Source organism: Staurois parvus, unplaced genomic scaffold (assembly GCF_062004578.1).
Source record: "Staurois parvus isolate SC_StPar_1 unplaced genomic scaffold, SC_StPar_1.0 ptg000003l, whole genome shotgun sequence".
In the NCBI taxonomy this organism is placed as follows: Eukaryota; Metazoa; Chordata; class Amphibia; order Anura; family Ranidae; genus Staurois; species Staurois parvus.
This window is the reverse complement of record NW_028317799.1, coordinates 933,371-954,331: the sequence shown is the minus strand read 5'-3', so window position 1 is coordinate 954,331 and position 20,961 is coordinate 933,371. Positions and strand designations below refer to the sequence as shown.

General features: G+C 45.4%; 1 protein-coding gene across 1 annotated transcript in view; it reads left to right on the top strand.

Moving 5' to 3' along the window:
- The first annotated feature begins 3,919 nt into the window (after positions 1-3,919).
- Positions 3,920-20,961, top strand: part of DUS1L (dihydrouridine synthase 1 like) — a 32,166-nt gene continuing 15,124 nt past the window's right edge. The window contains exons 1-7 of the mRNA XM_089670559.1: positions 3,920-4,272; positions 5,830-5,938; positions 8,023-8,073; positions 8,168-8,280; positions 8,368-8,450; positions 10,078-10,181; positions 15,207-15,351. Coding sequence (XP_089526685.1) covers positions 4,036-4,272; positions 5,830-5,938; positions 8,023-8,073; positions 8,168-8,280; positions 8,368-8,450; positions 10,078-10,181; positions 15,207-15,351 — 842 coding nt within the window. The 5' untranslated portion in view covers positions 3,920-4,035. The remainder of the gene's footprint in view (positions 4,273-5,829; positions 5,939-8,022; positions 8,074-8,167; positions 8,281-8,367; positions 8,451-10,077; positions 10,182-15,206; positions 15,352-20,961) is intronic.

Sequence of the window (20,961 nt, the reverse complement as noted above, 5' to 3'; positions counted from 1 at the left end):
CAAAAATAAAAATCATCAGCTACAAAAACTGTAGCTGCTGACTTTTAAAAAACAGGCACTCACCTGTCCCTCGATCCAGCAGTGTGCTCACCACAGCCGGTTTTACCAGCCATTCTCTCTCCGGTGCGAGTAGTGTGAATGGTCTTCTGGGACCTGTCACATGTCACTGAAGACTACGGGGGGGGGGGGGGGGGGGGGGGGGAGGCACAACTTCTGCTTCTGATCACGTAGGCAATTTCAGCAAAAGTGGGAGCGGGTCCTGTCAAAATCGGGTATCCTCTCCCCAAAGATGCCGATCTTTAACGGGTAGCGAGGGAAAAGGCCTTGAAGTGGAACTTCTCCTTTGGGGTGGAGCTCTGCTTTAAGCACCATATCCCACCTTGATTTTGTATCCAGTAATGAAGTCCAAAAGCAGGTGGTGCCAGGGCAAACCAATGGCGTAATCCAGGACAGGCTGAGACCAGGGCAGGCAGCAGACAAAACATAATCCAGAGTCACAAAGAAGTCAGGGCAGGCTGCAGACCATATACTGTATGTAATCCAGAGGCAGGCCAAGGTCAGGGCAGGCAGCAGACAAAACATAATCCAGAGTCAGGAAAAAGACAGGGCAGGTGGAAGACCATAGGTGTAATCAAAAAACAAGCTGAGATCAGGGCAGGCAGCAGACAAAATGTAATCCAGAGTCAGGAAGAAGTCTAGGCAGGGGCACATCATAGGTGTAATCCAGAGACAGGCTGAGATCCGAGCAGGGCAGCAGACAAAATGTAATCCAGAGTCAGGAAGAAGGCTCGGCAGGGGCCACATCTTGGTGTAATCCAGAGACAGGTTATGATCAGGGCAGGCAATAGACAATGTGTAATCCAGAGACAGGCTGAGATCAGGGCAGGCAGCAGACAAAATGTAATCCAGAGTCAGGAAGAAGTATCGGCAGGGGGCACATCGTAGGTGTAATCCAGAGACAGGCTATGATTAGGGCAGGCAATAGACAATGCGTAATCCAGACGCAGGCTGAGATCAGGGCAGGCAATAGATGATGTGTAATCCAGAGACAGACTGAGATCAGGGCAGGCAGCAGACAAAATATAATCCAGGTTAAGGAAGAATTCAGGGCAGGTGGCAGACCATAGGTGTAATCCAGAGACAGGCCATGATCAGGGAAGGCAGAGGATGACGAGTAATCCAGAGACAGGATGAGATCAGGACAGGCAGCAGATGTGACAGACCCAACCAGGACAGGGGCTTTTGGAGGGGATTTAGGGCTAGCTTTCTACCCACTGATTATGGCCCATGGGGAAAGAAAATTATTGTCTAATGATGGACGTGATGAACTCTGAGAGCGAGGCTTGGATTGATTCTCTGAGTAAAGACAATACAGCTTTCGTTCTGGAGTGGATGGAAAAGTATAATATTACTCTTGTACAGGTTAATGGTCAGAGGAAATATATGGGCTTCTTGCAGACTGGGTTGGGGAAGCTCCTCAACTTGAGACAGAAATATTTATCAACAATCTCCCAAAAGAAATCTATGAAGATAAATTGATTCCACTTTTTCAGACTGTTGGAATATTGTATGTATGTATAAATGTGAGTTTTGTCTTATGATGGCTAGATTATACAAATGAAAGCAAACACCTGGAAGACAGCATGTGTATTGGACTTGGTGTATTCAGGGTTGGAGATGACGGGCTGTCTGGGGTGGACTCACTGGCTTGTCTGGGTGCTTGGCTGTTGACTAGCTTACTGTTAATTAGACCACCGTTAGCTGTTGGCTGTACCGTTTAACGTTTGCACTGTTTAGTATAAAGTAATCAAGCTCTTACCTAATCAGTGTGGGATGTTTATTCCAATGTGTAATATTTGTTTTTATTGTTCATGTGGGGACTGCCCCTATCTCTGAAGTATACAAAAACTTGTATTTCTGTTTAATAAAGAGTTCCAGTTTTTGCACCTAAACTAGTGTCGCCTAGTCTTTGGTGCGATATCCAGCTATAAACCGTTGGTCCTGTGTCTCAGTGGTGAGGAAGCAGTTCCCTGATGGAGTCACCCAATTGGGCTGACAGGTGGTCTGTTACAGCAGACAAAACATAATCCAGGATTAGGAAGAAGTCAGGGAAAGCGGAAGACCATAGGTGTAATCCAGAGACAGGCTGCGATCAGAGCAGGCAAGTGACGATACATAATCCATAGACAGGCTGAGATCAGGGCAGGCAGCAAACAAAATATAATCCATGGGCAGGAAGAAGACCATAGGTGTAATCCAGAAACACGCCAAAATCAGGGCAGGCAGCAGACAGATCGAGGCAGGTGGCACATTGTGTTGGTAATCCAGAGATAGGTCATGAACAGGGCAAACAGCATTCAAAACATAATCCAGAGTCAGGAAGAAGTCAGGGCAGGTGGCAGACCATAGGTATAATCCAGAGACAAGCCACAATTAGGGCAGGCAGCAGACAGGTCAGAGCAGGTGGCACATCATGTGTGTAATCAAGAGATAGGCCATGAACAGGGCAGGCAGCACACAAAACATAATCCAGAGTCAAGAAGAAGTCAGGGCAGGTTGCAGACCATAGGTGTAATCCAGAGACAGGCTAAGGTCAGGACAGGCAGCAGACAGGTCAGGGCAGATGGCACAGCATATGTGTAATCCAGAGATAAACCATGAACAGGGCAGGCAGCAGACAAAACATATTCCAGGATTAGGAAGAAGTCAGGGCAGGCTGAAGACCATAGGTATAATCCAGAGACAGGCTGCAATCAGAGCAGGCAAGAGACGATACATAATCCATAGACAGGCTGAGATCAGGGCAGGCAGCAAACAAAATATAATTCAAAGGCAGAAAGAAGACCATAGGTGTAATCCAGAAACACGCCAAAATCAGGGCAGGCAGCGGACAGGTCAGGGCAGGTGGCACATCATATTGGTAATCCAGAGATAGGACATGAACAGGGCAGAGAGCATTAAAAACATAATCCAGAGTCAGAAAGACGTCAGGGCAGGTGGCAGACCATAGGTGTAATCCAGAGACAGGCCAAAATTATAGCAGGCAGCAGACAGGTCAGGGCAGGTGGCACATCATGTGTGTAATCAAGAGATAGGCCATGAACAGGGAAGGCAGCAGACAAAACATAATCTAGAGTCAGGAAGAAGTCAGGGCAGGCAGCCGACCATAGATGTAATCCTGAGACAGGCCAAGGTCAGGGCAGGCAGCAGACAGGTCAGGGCAGGTGGCACATCATATGTGTAATCAAGAGATAGGCCATGAACCGGGTAGGCAGCAGACAAAACATAATCCAGAGTCAGGAAGAAGTTGTGGCAGGCAGCAGACCATAGGTGTAATCCTGAGACAGGCCAAGGTCAGAGCAGGCAGCAGACAGGTCAGGGCAGATGGCACATCATATGTGTAATCAAGAGATAGGCTGTGAACAGGGCAGGCAGCAGACAAAACATAATCCAGAGTCAGGAAAAGTCAGGGCTGGCAGCAGACCATTGGTGTAATCCAGAGACAGGCCAAGGTCAGGGCTGTCAGCAGACAGGTCAGGGCAGATGGCACATCATATGTGTAATCAAGAGATAGACCATAAACAGGGCAGGTAGCAGACAATTATTATTATCCATTATTTTGGAACCTCACAAACACCAATACAATCATGTAGGGGTCGGATGAAAGGTTTAATGTAATATATTGCACTCAGAAATGTAATAAAACATATTCATTGCGGTGTATACGTCAGACCAATAAAGAAACAGACAATTTGGTTCTAGAACAGGAACAGTCCCTTCAAATTAACGGCATCGCTGAAGAGAGGGGACAGAACTGATGTCTCGGGCCGGAACTGAATATCTAATTCTTGTTGTCGGGGGAACACACTTGAGAATGCAGCTACGGGCTGAAGCCAGTGATGCACCGACCCGGAAGTAAGGGCTCCGGGGGCCGGAAGTGTCTGAGTCGTGGATCGCACGGTGCGACAGGCTGGTGTCTGCCGGGTATGAGGGAGCTGGAGAGGAGCCGGGCCGCCTCCGCCGTCCTCCCTCACCATGGCCAAGCCGCGGGGCCTGGACTTCTGGCGGAAAAGCCTGCATGGGCCGCGCTATGTGCTGGCCCCGATGGTGGACCAGAGTGAGCTGGCCTGGAGGCTGCTGAGCCGCAGACACGGAGCCCAGCTCTGCTACACCCCCATGTTACACGCACAGGTCTTTGTCCGGGACCCCAACTACCGCAAGGAGAATCTGTACTGTGAACTGTGCCCCGAGGACAGGCCTCTTATCGTCCAGGTGATAAGACACAGAACCGCGGGGGCGGGGCATAGACACACTGTGTGTGTATAGATACACACACAGGGAAAGGGGGAGACTTTATATTATATATGGCAAGAGGGTGGGGGAGGGGGTCTTGTGTATACCTGTATATTACACCTGACATGGAGAGACCACCCCTGTATTATATATATGACAGCGGGGGAGGGGATCCAATATCTGTATTTTATAAATGACAGTAGCAGAGTGGGGGAGGGGTTCCAATGTATACCTGTGTATTACATCTGATATGAAGGGACACCCCTTGAATACCTATATATTATTTATGACAATTGGCTGCATGGGGGAGGGATTCTTATATCTACCTGTGTTTATATAACAGTGGTCTCTGAACTCTGGCTCTTGGCACGCCATTCCTCCCACTGGCACCAATGAGGGGAAGCCATTCCTCCCGCTGGCGCCAATGAGGGGAGGCCATTCCTCCCGCTGGCGCCAATGAGGGGAGGCCATTCCTCCCGCTGGCGCCAATGAGGGGAGGCCATTCCTCCCGCTGGCGCCAAGGAGGGGAGGCCATTCCTCCCGCTGGCGCCAAGGAGGGGAGGCCATTCCTCCCGCTGGCGCCAACGAGGGGAGGCCATTCCTCCCGCTGGCGCCAACGAGGGGAGGCCATTCCTCCCGCTGGCGCCAACGACGGGACGCCATTCCTCCCGCTGACGCCAGCGAGGGGACTAGATGGAGGAGTTTTTGTTGTGGGGTGGATTCATTTTTGCATCAATTAATTTGAGTAAAACTGAAGATTTTGTAATCTAAGTTTTATATTATTATTATACAGTATTTATAAAGCACCAATAGTTCGCTCAGCGCTGTACATTACAAAGGGGGACAGAACATGTGACAGAACAATACAATGCAAAACATGAGGGGATCGAGGGCCCTGCTCTTTCCAGCTTACAATCTAGGAGATCTATTAAAATCTATTATTAACCTTCCTTTCATATAATGAGCTGAACAAATGTTCTATAAAACTCAGTTTTGTCAAAATTGTGCATATCGTTCTTGTGTTCATTGAGATATTGATTAAAATGTTACTTATTTATGCTGAGCACTATGTATGTGTTCTCTCTCTCTCTCTCTGTGTGTGTGTGTGTGTGTGTGTGTGTGTGTATAAAATTGGTGGGAGTCTTGTGTATACCTGGGATTAGTCGTAGTATATCTACCTGTATAATACATTTGGTGCAATGATCCAACTCCTGTGATCTCTGTATTACACTAAGAAACCTTTGGATTTAATCTGAGCCTTGTACATCTCCCATCAGAGGCTAGCCAGTGTTTAGCATGAATGTTTTCCTATTGTCTGTTACTTCTGATACTGGAGGTTTATGTCTGAACCAGGACAGGGACACAGGAACTGCCATTGCTTGTTCTTAAAGGTGCATGCCCAGCGGTTATCCTGATCCTCCAGTTTCACCGTTTTGATTCTTTCACTCCTTCACAAGTAATGGTACAGAACACAATCCTGTACAGAATCTGTTCTCCGGTGATTGTCACTGACATGCTGCTTATTTTGGATTTTAGTTCTGTGCAAATGACCCGGAAGTGTTTGTCCAGGCGGCCCTCCTGGCTCAGGACTATTGTGATGCAGTTGATCTGAACCTTGGTTGCCCACAGATGATTGCAAAGAGAGGTAAGCTTGTCTCCCACCCCCCTTTTTTCTTCATATTAGTAAAGAAAACTGCTACTGCATTCTTGCATATTATGGTGTACATAATTGTAACGATTATTAAGTTGGCCACTTTTGTGGGACTGTGCAGGGAATTAGGGGGGGTTCTTTGCCCAGGGGATGTTTGCACTGAGGGGATTTGCCTGGACTTCGGGGGCCCTGGGACACTGAGGTGGCCTCCACTCTGTGGGGCAAGAGAGAGGGGCTGACCAAGGACGTGGGGTGGGGGAGTGTGGACTGCGGTGGCCCAGGTGCCAGGGCGCAGTTTCTGGTCACTTTGGCGACCTGGCACTTGGGATTTGTTGAGCCCTGATTGACGATATCCACTACCTTGCCGGACAAGGAAGATGAACAAATAAAGTATGCTATAAAAAGTCTGGAGGACTACTAGGCTCAGCAAGCCTACTATGGAAACATATAGAATAAGGTAAAGCAATTAAATAAAAAAGATAAGAAAAATATATAGAACAGAGATTTATAAATTCTGCATCCAGTTGATAAAACAACTATTCTGCTGTGTGCAGTGTTTGCCCAAGCCAGACATGCCAGCAGGCAGGGGATTACCTCCTCTCCCTGGCTCAGCCTCTCCTCCAGCCAGCAGACCAAGGCGCTCTGGTGCCCCCACATCCCTGAGCTCGGCTGCCGCCTCCCTCAACCAGGCTATCTCCAGCAATACCCCGGAAGAGGGCGGCAGCAGTAGCGGGGATGAGGGGCTGCCCTGGATCCCCAGCTGGACTGCACTCTGCTGGCAGGCCGCTCCTCCCACCGTGTCAGCTGCTGCCACGCCGCTCTCTTCCTGCTCCATCCCCGGGTCATCTTCATCCCCGCTGCTTATCATGTTCCCCATAATGATGGTGTTACCGAGCAGTGATCTGTTGTATCCAGAAGGCCTTTGAGGCTTGGCCACCTCCACCTTCCCGGCCAGGACCTGCCCGCAGCCTGCCCTGTGTTGGCAGCTGTGGCACATGTCACTGACAAAAGCCCAGGCGCCAGGACGCAATTTCTAGTCACCATGGTGACCTGGCGCCTGGGATTTGTCAAGTATTTCTTGCCTTTAGTGCTGCTTTAATAAATGCACAAGTATTAGCAATATAAAATTTGTGCATTAAAGTGATACTAAAGCTAAAAACATTTTTTACCTTCTCACATTCCTTTGTATACCATCCATGTCCCACTGTGTGTGTCAGAGTGCTGCTCCATAGACACACAGCTCGGGAGCGAACAAACACAGTGTGCCCCCAAAACAGCTGTTTGCTATGGGGACACATGAAGAAGAGGAGGAGCCAAGATCGGACAAATAGATTCAGAGAGTTTTTCTTCCCAAGGCTATTAAGGCTATTGATCCAGGCATGAAATGAAAGTAATCCATTACACAGATTTGGGTTATTGTTTGTTGTTTTGTTTGAAATGTGGAAAGTTTTAGTACTTTGATAGATTTGTAATTGTGTATGGTAAATGTGCAGGTGGTTGTTTTTGTATGCATAATGTGCAGAATAGAAATGTAATTATTTTATGTAAATAAAAATACAAATTCATTGCGAATCAGATTACAATGATAATAAATCTTGATTAGCGGACCCCAGAGTCTTCTCAAGCTGTACAGCAAAGAGCCCCTGAAATTCCTTATTATACAAGCAGTTTATATTGATACCTCCCCAGCAGGGGTGGACTGACAACTCATGGGGCCCCTGGGCAATAGGGGATCATGGGGCCCCTGTGTCCTTGCCCAAACTCAAAAAAGCCTATGAAAAAGGAACCGGGGGCATCTCATGGGGCCCCCTACTGACCCTGGGCCCTCGGGCAGTGCCTGAGTTTCCAAATGGTCAGTCCACCCCTGTGAGGGAGTCTATTCCACATTTTCACAGCTCTTACTATGAAGAAACCTTTCCATATTTGGAGATTAAATTTCTTTTCCTCCAGGTATTTTCAATTAAAATGCCGTCTTACAGCTGGCACACCGATGATGTACAAAACGGCACAGCATCACACGTTCTCCAAATACTTTTATATGCATCCCTGTAAAAATATGTGCCTTTCTCCATGTTCAGGTCACTATGGAGCTTTCTTACAAGATGAATGGGTTCTTCTGGAGAAGATGAGTAAGTGCCTTCAGTAAAGTCTCCACCTTTATTTGTAGAAGTACATTCGAAATTTATTGTCGGGTCCCCACTCACTGGGAATTTTGTTTCGCAGTTCAGCTAGCACACCAGAAATTGTCCGTGCCCGTCACTTGCAAGATCCGTGTTTTTCCTGAGGTTGAGAAAACTGTGGCCTACGCCAAGTTACTGGAGAAAGCTGGGTGTCAGGTGGGTTTATCTTGCGTGGGTTGGTTGCAGCAAAGACGTTTTCATGTGCAATTATATCGGCTTATAACAAGATACTTCTGCTTGCAGCTGCTGACGGTTCATGGTCGCACCAAGGAGCAGAAAGGTCCCTTAACGGGTGTTGCATCCTGGGAACATATTAAAGCTGTGAGGTGAGCATGTCATATGAATAGAATAATTGGGGCTCAGAGCTGTTACAGAATATAATATATAATCAGGCTAAGGTGAGACAGGGAGCTAAACTGAGAGTGACCTTCCTGTCTGTGCAGAGGAGCAGAGTTTTGTGAATCATAAGGCTGTCTGCACAGAACTGCAAGTCTGACAGGCAAATCTTATCATTAAAACGTATTTCGGCTGCGTATTGTTGATCTGGCAGTTCACCATAAAACTGAATTTCATTTTTCTTTGCCCGGGCACATTGGGATGGCTGGGGCAGAAATGGCTTTCGAAAACGCTCCTGTTTATTATGAAAAGTGAAATTCTGAACGAAAAGGGGAACATATCCTTTAACCCCCCTGGAGGTATTCCCAAGTGTAGCTCAGGGTAAAGTTTCAGCACCACAAGCGGTGACCCCGAGCTACACTCGGGAATACACTGCAGCGTTGCTCCGGGATCTCTTCTGCACTTACCTTGTCCTGCGCTCCTGCAATGTCCCTCCTGCAGTGTCCCCGCCCCGGCAATGTCCTCCTGCCGATGCCAGCATCTGTCTTCCGGGTTCCGTTCCCCGGGACATACGGGGGACGGAATTGGCGGGAAATTTAAAAATGTCAAAAAGTGACATTCACTAAAATCACATAGTATAACATTCCTGTATCAAACCATTTCACATACATTTTGTCCCGAGTGCTTTGTCCGGCGCCCTGCCTGCATTTTTACTGTTCTTTTTGCCTGGAAACTGAGAAACGTCCATGGCGTCCAAAAAGCGTCCCTTTAGGTCAAAATCGGTTTTAGACCGGCTAGAGAACAGCGATAGTAAATCAGAACCACTTGCAGAATTGAGTGATAATGATTCGTGGGGGAAATTCGTCATCAGACACTGAACACGATTCTGCGACTTTGCTCAGTGATGTGCGAACTTGGCGCTATATTTCAGATTTCAGTGTTTTTGGTTTGATTATATTATTGAATTAAATTTATTATAAACGTATTATTTTTTATGATTTATTAAATTACAATTTATGATTTCGTGTTTCAAATTTTAACATACCCGGGATGTTTACTAGACTCTTGTTCGGACAGATTTCAGTGAGTTATTCCTAAAACTTACAGGCCTACAATAAAAAAAACTACATATTTCCATGCAAAAAAAGTACCACTTTGAGCACAGAAATACTGACATAATCAGACCGCTAGGGAGGTTAATGGATGGATGTTAATCTGAAGGAACGTACAATTTTAGGTAGACTGCACTTGCATTCAAGTTGCCCAAAGCAATACTCGTATGCGATGATGACTCTCCATTGAAAGAGCTGAAATCCAGTGATTGAAAGGAGCGGGCAAGAGACAAGTCAGGCTGAGGAGGAAAGCTTCATAATGCTGCATGTTCTGGCTTTGACTTGCTGCAGATTCAGATGCACACTATGATAAACTGACAGTGTGCAGTGAAATCGGAGTAAGCAATTTCAGTTGCAAGACTGAAGGTAAGGCTGGAGTTCAGCATTTAGCTTCTGCGCAGAAAATGTTTAGACTTCCACTTTTTAGTGCATTGTAGTGAATGCTGCTTTTTTATTGATTTTCTTGCAGTGGATAATAAACTATACCTTTTTCCTTTTGATATAGGGATGCTGTCAGTATTCCTGTTTTTGCCAATGGGAATATACAGTACCTTAGTGATGTTGATCGATGTATTCAAGAGACTGGAGTCCAAGGAGTAATGAGTGCAGGTTCGTATCTCCATTTCCTGTAGGGTTAGAACATTTTACACTTTTCTTTTTTTTCTTTTTAATATTTCTTTTTTTCTTATAGGCAGAATCACATGTACACTATATTGCCAAAAGTATTGGGCCCCCCTCCAAATCATTGGATTTAGGTTTTCCAATCACTTGCATGGCCACAGGTGTATAAAATCAAGCACCTAGGCATGCAGACTGCTTCTAAAAATATTTGTGAGAGAATGGGTCGCTCTCAGGAGCTCAGTGACTCCAAGCGTGGTCCCATGATAGGTGGCCACCTGGGCAATAAGTCCATCCGTGACATTTCCTGGCTACTAAATATTCCACGCTCAACTGTTAGTGGGATTATAACAAAGTGGAAGCAACTGGGAACAACAGCAACTCAGCCACCAAGTGGTAGGCCACGTCACATGACAGAGCGGGGTCAGCGCATGCAGAAGCACACAGTGCGCAGAAGTCACCACCTGTCTGCAGAGTCAATAGCTAAAGACCTTCAGATTAGCACAACAACAGCGTGTACAGAGCTTCATGAAATGGGTTACAATGGCCAAGCAGCTGCATCCAAGCCTTACATCACCAAATGCAATGCAGAGTGTCGGATGCAGTGGTGTAAAGCACGCCGCCACTGGACTCTAGAGCAGTGGAGACGTGTTCTCTGGAGTGACCAATCACTCTTCTCTGTCTGGCAATCTGATGGACATGTCTGGCGGTTTCCAGGAGAACGGTACTTGCCTGACTGCATTGTGCCAAGTGTAAATTTTGGTGGAGGGGGGATTATGGTGTGGGGTTGTTTTTCAGGGGTTGGGCTTGGCCCCCTAGTTCCAGTGAAGGGAACTCTTAAAGCATCAGCATACCAAGACCTTTTGGACAATTTCATGCTCCCGACTTTGTGGGAAGAGTTTGGGGATGGCCCCTTCCTGTTCCAATATGACTGCACACCAGTGCACAAAGCAAGGTCTATAAAGACATGGAGGAGCCAGTTTGGGGTGGAGGAACTTGACTGTCCTGCACGGAGTCCTGACCTCAACCCCATAGAACACCTTTAGGATGAATTAGAGTGGAGACTGCGAGCCAGGCCTCCTCCCCCGACATCAGTGCCTGACCTCACAAATGTGCTTCTGGAAGAATGGTCCAACCTTCCCATAGACACCCTCCTAAACCTTGTGGACGGCCTTCCCAGAAGAGTTAAAGCTGTTATAGCCGCAAAGGGCGGGGCCAACTCAATATTGAACCCTACGGACTAAGACTGGGGGGCCATTAAAGTTCATGTGCGTGGAAAGGCCGGCCGACCAATACTTTTGGCAATATAGTGTATGTATTACAGCAAAGCATGTTTTGAATTTCTGGCACACTAATTCAGCTGCAGGCAATGCACCTACCAAGCTCTTTGAAAAAAAACCAAAAGGTGAGGGGAGTCCTGTCCAATTATGGCTGCGTAGGTCCTAATGCAACAGCTATTCTAAAATGTAAGATGGCTCTTAAAGGCTAAGTTCACTTTTTAGAAAAATATATAAACGCACAAATTTAAGCATAAAAAAAAATGTGAAATTTTTTTTTTTTTTCCTGCAGGAGCTCGGAAAGCATTGCACCCGTGATCAGTAGATCAGGGGTGCAGTATTCAACTACTGCAGGCAAGCCGTGCAGCTTTCATCCTATACCTGCATATGGGCGCTCTGTTTGAAAGCTACAGGGCTTGTGAATGAGCCACTCAAGAACACTCATCAGCTCCCTCGCAGTTCATTCAGAACCACAAGCCATCAGCCGTGGTGGAAGATGTTGTTGTGGTTCATGCATTCTCGGGAATTAATGACGTGGGAGGAGCTCTGCACAGTCTCACTGTTTTTAAATTGTGGGAGCAGGGAGAACATCCCCACCCAATATACAGATCGTTTTCCCAAAACCAAGATGGCTACGGCTAGTTCACATATTGTGCAGTGGCTTGTTTTCCGGTTCCGACCAACGCGTTTTGTCACAGGTGACATCATCAGGGGCATCTGTACATGTGATGTGCCTGTTTATCATCCATCCATTGTAAGTACATATACCAGGGGTGGACTGATCATTTGGAAACTCGGGCACTGCCCGAGGGCCCGGGGTCAGTAGGGGGCCCCATGAGATGCCCTTGGTACCTTTTTCATAGGCTTTTTGGGACACAGGCCCCATGATCCCCTATTGCCCGGGGGCCCCATGAGTTGTCAGTCTGCCCCTGGCATATACCTCATTAAATCTGCTTACTCTACTGGTTTACTCTATGGGGAGTGTTTCTCTCCCTCTTTTGTGATGCTATTGCAAACAAGTCCAATTGTACAATGAGCTGTGGGAAAATAACAGTGTGGTTGTCTGGTAAAGTACTTGGAAGAAGTTAGATATTCTTGTGGATTCTATAGAGCGTTGTTTGACTACTCATTACTCTGGTAAGCCCCCCCCTTTTTTTTTTCACACTGAGGTGGTGTGCGGCTTTACTACGGGGAAGTTCAGAAGCTGTTGGAATACACAACTATCCTCTTGTTATATATAGAAATGATACACTGCAGAGCTCAGTGATGTCTGATTGGATTGAAGGGGCACCTCCCCCTGCACACAAGAACAGAGCTGAGGCTGTCAATCACAAGCTGTGAGCTGGAGCTCCCTCCCTTTTCATGTTTTAGTAAAACTGGAGCGTGCAAAATCTGGTGCAGCTTGGCATAGAAACCAATCGACTTCCAGGTTTGATTGTCAAAGCTTAATTGAACAAGCTGAAGGTAGAAGCTGGTTGGCTGCCGTGCACAGCTGCATCAGATCCTGAGTGCTCCAGTTTAAATTTCCCCCTTAATGTTTTTTATATTCGCATTATGTTTCGTTTTAAACATGCAATCTCTATCAGCCAACATGAACAATTGAATAGATCATTGAAGAGCTTAGTGACTGTCTTTGGAAACAGATCATAGGGTGCTACGGTGTTAACAAGGCAATTCAGTGCGGTTGTTGCCCTGTTGGTTTGCTGAGATGGGAGTGACTAGTCTACACCAATCTTTGACCTAAGAATTAATTGGAATGTGCTGGATACAACTAGGTCTCCCCACCAATACAACTCATTAATTCTCCTTGTGGCTCTGTGCAAATTCTGCCAACCAGCAATGTTTTATCCTTCCCAAAAGATTAACCCCTTGCCCTCCTGAGGATTTACCCCCCCTTCCTGACCCGGCCATTTTTTTGTGATACAACACTGCTTTACTTTAACTGACAATTGCGCGGTCATGCAAGGCTGCACCCAAATTAAATTTGTCCTTTTTTTTTTCCCACAAATAATGCTTTCTTTTGGTGGTATTTGATCGCCTCTGCGGTTTTTATTTTTTTGAGCTATAAACCAAAAAAATACGGACAATTTTGAGAAAACAACAATATTTGTAACTTTTTGCTATTAAACATGTCCAGTAAAATAAAAAAATCAAATTTCGTCATAAATTTAGGCCAAGATGTATTCTGCTACATATCTTTGGTAAGAGAAAAAAAATCCCAATACGTGTAAATTATTTGGTTTAAGTGAAAGTTAGAGTCTACAAATAGCGGTTTAGATACTGGAATTTTTTTTTTTTAATACTAGTAATGGCAATCAACGACTTATAGCGGGACTGTGGCGGGCAAAATATACTGTGGACAGATGAAACCAAGATTGAGTTGTTTGTGAAGAACACACAACAGTATGTGTGGAGAAAAAAAGGCACAGCACACCAACATCAAACCTCATCCCCACTGTAAAACATGGCGGAGGGAGCATCATGGTTTGGGGCTGCTTTGCTGCCTCAGGGCCTGGACGGATTGTTGTCATTGATGGGAAAATGAATTCCAGAGTTTATCAAGACATTTTGCAGGAAAACGTACGACCATCTGTCCGCCAACTGAAGCTCCGCAGAGGATGGGTGATGCAGCAGGACAATGACCCAAAGCATACAAGTAATTCAACAATACAATGGCTGCAACAGCACAGAATACGCCTTCTGGAGTGGCCCAGTCAGAGTCCTGACCTCAACTCAGTTGAAATGCTGTGGCATGACCTTAAGAGAGCGATTCACCAGACATCCCAAGAATATTGCTACACTGAAACAGTTTTGTGAAGAGGAGTGGTCCAAAATTACTGCAGATTGTTGTGCAGGTCTGATCTGCAACTACAGGAAACGTTTGGTTGAAGTTATTGCTGCCAAAGGAGGGTCAACCAGTTATTAAGTCCAAAGGTTCACATACTTTTTCCTCCCTGCACTGTGAATGTTTACATATTATGTGCAATTAAACCATGACAACATCTAATGTTTGTGTAGTATTATGTTCAGCAGACTGTGTTCTTCTATTGTTGTGACTTAGATGACGTTCAGAGCACATTTTATGCCCAATTCATGCAAAACTCCACGTAATCCCAAGGGATTCACATACTTTTTCTTGCAACTGTAAAAGAATATACAGCCAACTCACCCAATTAGGGGTGGTGTCCTCAGGACCAAAAACACAAAGACCTAAGTTACCAATAATCATTGAGAAGTCCCAACGGAGATCCAATCCGCAGCTTGACAAAATAACTAAATTTTATTGACAGTATCAAACATTCAGTAATTGTGAATATCCATCCACCCTGCACAATTAAAACACAATGACAACGTTGTCATGTACAGTAAAAACACCACACTGGCTCTCAGACAACTTTGACCTGAGTTGAGGTAATGGATGCAACCCCTCTCTATGCAGTCTTATAGGGAAACATGCACATCTGAGGCTGTCAAAATCACCTGCTTTGTGTTGAAGGGGTTGTGGGTTGCCACCATGGATTGCTTGGTGTCAAAGAAAACACATGCAAATTGCTGGTTAGGGAGAGAGCATCCAACATCCATGCTAGGTGCTATGGACTGAGGCAGGAACACACTATATGAGAATATGCAGTGTTTATTTTTCCTGTCTGAGGTTTATGACCACTTTATTATTACGTTCTGGTATGGCATAGTGGTACAGGACCCCAGAAAACTACTAACATATTTGTGTGGATTTCAGAGGGGAATCTTCACAATCCGGCCTTGTTTGAAGGGAGGAGTCCCGTGGTATGGGAGATGGCAGAGGAATACCTGGACCTCGTCCGGCAATACCCATGCCCTTTGTCTTTTGTTCGGGCCCACCTCTTCAAGTTGTGGCACCACACGTGAGTATTGGACTTTATGTGCTTCTTCCATCCCAGTTTGGTTTCCAGCATGTTGAGTAATTTGCTTCTTACACTTCTTGGTTGCTCTAGAGGCACAATAGCCCTGTCATAATTCCTGCTTTAGCTTGACTGCTATCATAAATCTAACACTTCCCAGATGGATACTGCTTTCTATAGAGTACATATTTGAGAAGCCAAGCTGTAAGAGATTAATACCTTCATGATAGGCCTTGTGGGAGAGGCTGAGACACTAATAAAGGAAAATGCAACATCGGTGTCTCTTGGAGATGCAAGAATCCGGCTTACAATTCCTCTCGCTTACCAACCAGACCATAGTGATACTGTACTACTTGTGGGGGTGATGAAGATTTTTTTTTTTTTCTCTTTGCACTGCTTTTACACTCATAAAGGCTGTAAAAGCAATCGTTTTTCTTTCTCTCTGCATTTTTGTAGCCATTGAGAAATACTGTGAGAGCTGTGATTGGTCACAGCTTGTCACATGGTACAAGGCTGTTGTGAATAGCCTTGTACCATGTGACCTCTATGATCATTCACAGATTTCACTAGTAGTAAGCAATGATGTCAGAAGTGACATCTTGCTTACTACTATTCGTGATCACTGATTGGCCAATCGGTGATCACATGATCGGGACCTCACACAGAGCTCCCGTACAGCAATCGGTGTTCTAGTGTGTCCTCCCCTCTCTCAGGGAGCACGCACAGGCAGGGAAGCGGGAAGACATTTATAAACGGCCACCCGTCCCTGCACTGCTCTCATCCGGATGTTTATATACATGGGCCGGATTGGAAGTGGTAAAGGGAGTCTAAAATATAAAAGAAATATAGGGGCTGCCATCATCTGTTTGTTTAAGGTGCATTACCATTTATCAGCAAATGAAAGCCCAATCTATCCTGAACAGCAAGATCTAATTCACAGGATACAGTAAGTAGTTGTGATGAGATGTGCAGTTTTACTAACACATGCCAAAGTTGCAAAAACTAGATTCAGGCATTAGGATTTGTTTTACCTTCCGTCATGAAGGCGTTAAAGGCAGCCTCAGATTCTCCACCAGCAATTCATTATCTAAAGTCAAACATTATTTTAGGCCCCATTTCACATGAAAGATCCAACCTAGCAAAATGTAACATCAAAAGTAAATTTTCCAAAGTCATTCCAGCCCTTGTCAGTTCCAGGATGGGCACAATCAGAAGTCTGACACCACTGTGCTTGTGAAATGACTCCAGTTACCATTTGACACCTATTTCATTCATTGTCTTTGACAGCTCATGCTACATAGCTTACTTCAAAAGACCTTTCTAGCTCTTAGATCTGACTGACTAGATAGCAAATTTGCTGTCTGATTAAAAGGGTCCTACACGGTGTGCGTCTGTTCTACAGTTTTCTTATAGATGTACAGTGGGGATCGAAAGTTTGGGCACCCCAGCTAAAAATTTGTATTAATGTGCATAAAGAAGCCAAGGAAAGATGGAAAAATCTCCAAAAGGCATCAAATTACAGATTAGACATTCTTATATGTCAGCAAAAGTTAGATTTTATTTCCATCATTTACACTTTCAAAATAACAGAAAACAACATATGGTGTCTGCAAAAGTTTGGGCACCCTGCAGAGTTAATATCTTGTACTGCCCCCTTTGGCAAGTATCACAGCTTGTAAATGCTTTTTGTAGCCAGCCAAGAGCCTTTCAATTCTTGTTTGAGGTATCTTTGCCCATTCTTCCTTACAAAAGTCTTCCAGTTCTTTGAGATTTCTGGGCTGCTGTCACGCACTGCTCTTTTAAGGTCTATCCATAGATTTTCAATTATGTTGAGGACAGGAGATTGTGAAGGCCATGGCAAAACCTTCAGTTTACGCCTCTTGATGTAATCCCCCGTGGATTTCGAGGTGTGTTTAGGATCATTATCCATTTGTAGAAGCCATCCTCTCTTTAACTTCAGCTTTTTCACAGATGGCATCAAGTTACCATCCAAAATTTGCTGAAATTTTATTGAATCCATTTTTCCTTCTACTTGTGAGATGTTCCCTGTGCCACTGGCTGCAACACAACCCCAAAGCATGGTTGATCCAACCCCATGCTTAACAGTTGGACAGAGGTTCTTTTCATTAAATTCTGTGCCCCTTCATCTCCAAATGTACCTTTGCTCATTCCGGCCAAAAAGTTCAATTTTAACCTCATCGGTCCACAGAACTTGTTTCCAAAATGCATCAGGCTTGTCTATATGTTCATTTGCAAAGTTCAAACGATGATTTTTGTGGTGAGGACGTAGAAGAGGTTTTCTTCTGATGACTCTTCCATGAAGACCATATTTGTACAAGTATCTCTTTATAGTGGAATAGTGTACCACAACTCCAGTGTCTGCCAGATCTTTCTGGAGGGATCGTGCAGTCAAATGTGGGTTTTGAATTGTATTTCTCACAATCCTGCGAGCTGTTCTGTCTGATATTTTTCTTGGTCTTCCAGATCTTGCTTTAACTTCCACTGTTCCTGATGACTGCCATTTCTTAATTACATTCTGAACAGAGGATATTGACATCTGAAAACGCTTTGCTATCTTCTTATAGCCTTCTCCAGCTTTGTGAGCGTCAACTATTTTCAGTTTCAGTTTTCTAGACAACTGCTTAGAAGAACCCATGCTGCTGATTGTTGGGGCAAGGTCAGATGAGTCTGGGCATTTAAAACCTTTGAGATTGACATCACCTGGTCTTCCCAGACGATGATTGAGAACAATCCATGACACTGGCAGGTCTCAGCTTGGCAAAGGGGGCAGTGCATGCTATAAATTCTGCGGGGTGCCCAAACCTTTGCAGACGCCATTTTTTTGTTTTCTGTTATTTTGAAAGTGTAAATGATGGAAATAAAATTAACTTTTGTTGACATATTATAAGAATGTCTAATCTGTAATTTGATGCCTTTTGGATATTTTTCCATCTTTCCTTGGCTTCTTTATGCACTTTAATACAAATTTTTAGCTGGGGTGCCCAAACTTTCGATCCCCACTGTATATAGGCCTTGCCTGCAATCTCTAAAAGGACCTTAAGAGAATGTATTTTTAAGCAGAGTTTAATCAACATTAAAGTGGTTCTAAAGGCAGAACATTTTTTACCTTAACCACTTCAGCCATTTTTATTTATTTTATTTCAGGTACTTATATAGCGCCGTCCATTTACGCAGCGCTTTACATATATATTGTACATTCACATCAGTCCCTAACCCTCAAGGGGTGTACAATCTAAGGTCCCTAACTCACATTCATACATACACATACTAGGGCCAATTTAGACAGGAGCCAATTAACCCACGCAGGCACAGGGAGAACATGCAAACTCCAGGCAGGTGCTGCCGTGGTTGGGATTTGAACCAATGACCCTAGTACTACCAGGTGAAAGTGCTAACCATTTAGCCACTGTGCTGCCCCATGGAGCCATGCAGCACTGTACCCAAAGAAAATATATATCATATTTTTTCACACAAATAGAGCTTTCTTTTGGTGGTATTTGATCACCACTTTTTATTTTTTGTGATATAAATGAAATGCGCAGGATGAATGCACATGTCTGTGTTGGTGCAGTATCAGCACATGGGTGCAGTGGCAAAGGTGCGCTTTGTTGTTGTTGTGGAATTTCTGGAACTGCCAGAGGATGTAGATATCGGACCATCCTGAAGACCTGTGGAAAAAGGTATTATTATTATTATACAGTATTTATATAGCGCCAAAGGGTTTGCTCAGCTCTTTACAATAGCTAGAGGGACAGAACATGAGACAAAACAGTAACAATACACGAGGGGTTCGAGGGCCCTGCTCTTTCGAGCTTACAATCTAGGAGGGAGGGGATAGTGGTACAGGAGGAAGTGGCTGTGGGGGATGGAGTGGTGGGAGAAGTGGAGGAGATCAGTTGTTAGGTGAGGGTGGGGTAGGCGTCCCTGAAGAGATGGGTTTGCAGGGTGCGCCTGAAGGTGAGGAGGGTAGGTGACAGTCTGATGGATTGGGATAGGGAGTTCCAGAGGATGGGGGAAGTCCTGCAGTCGGGCATGGGAGGAGGAGACCAGGGAGCTAGAGAGTAGGAGGTCCTGTGAGGAGCGGAGGGCACGGGTAGGGTGGTATTTGGGTATCAGGTCAGTTAGGTAGTTCGGGGCGGCATTATGAATGGCTTTGTAGGTCAGAGTTAGTAATTTGAATTTGATGCGTTGGGCAATCGGGAGCCAATGAAGGGATTGGCAGAGGGGGGTGGCAGATGTGGAGCGGTTGGTGAGGTGGATGAGTCTGGCCGCTGAGTTCAGGATAGACTGGAGTGGGGATAGCGTTCGTTTGGGTAGGCCGGTGAGAAGGGAGTTGCAGTAGTCCAGGCGTGAGATGATGAGGGAGTGTACGAGTTGTTTGGTGGTGTCTGGGGTGAGGAACGTGCGTATCTTGGAGATGTTGCGGAGGTGGAGCCTGCATGACTTTGATAGCGATTGCACATGAGGTTGGAAGGAAAGGTTTGAGTCCAGGGTGACACCCAGGACTTTGGCGTGTGGGGTGGGATTGATGGTGGCGTTGCTAGTAGTGATGGTATGCATGCGTCTGTCTGTCTCTTTACGTAGAGGTTGGGGGGGGAGGAGGAGCGAGGTGGTGTGCGGAAAAAATGGAAATCTACTTTAATGAAAGGGAGGTATAGGTTTTGCCTATAGCCACCAGTCGACTTCCAGCTGTCATTTTACTTTCTAATGGCAGTAAGAAATCTCCGTGCTTACAGGGGCTGCTGAACTCGGTTGCTGTGCTCAGCACAGACCCTTTCAGAAGACCACTTCTGAACCATGTGGCCCATCATGGGTTTTGTAGGCGATGGGGCATGTTGACATGTAATAATGTCAGCAGGATGATTAATACATCTTCCAGCAATAAGAACTCACAGGTTTTGTCGAAATTCTGTGAAGCTATTTATTTTGAGACATTAAAGCGTGATCCTCCCGGGGACCCGATGCACCTTTTGAAATTGAAATGTACATGTTTCGCCTTTCCTGTGGATGCCGTAATGAGGATTCTGGGCTCTGCTCATTATGATGCCCCCTTGTGTTACCGCGCTGTAGAAATTCTCAGCATACTGAGAACCCCCTCGGAGCCATCGTCTGTGTATTACTCCTGCTTGCTTGATGCTCTTCTGAGGATTAATCTTTTTTTTTCTTTTTTTTTTTTTTTAACACTGATGATGCAGAGCATAAAGAATTCATAATTCTGACACTCTTCAAAGTAATTACATAGCAGATCCAACTTCCCCCCCCTGAAATAAAATGATTAAAATGTATCAGTCGGTGTCTCTTTACAAAGCAAGCTATACTCCCCCCTTAAGGCCTTGTTAACTCCTAGCTTGTCTCTAGATGCATTAGGAATATAAACAGTCTTACTTTCTTGAACAACCTTTTGCCAGTCGTTATGACCTGCTGCATGTAAAGCAGTCCGTATTCGGGGAGTGGAGGTCCCACAAAGCCTTGCCAGCCATAATAACGAACCTGCTGGACCGATGCACGACTCAGACTGCAGCTATAGCGGAGTTAGGAGCTCAGGAAACCAGAACAGTTGAATACTTAAAGCGGAGCTCCACCCAAAAGCGG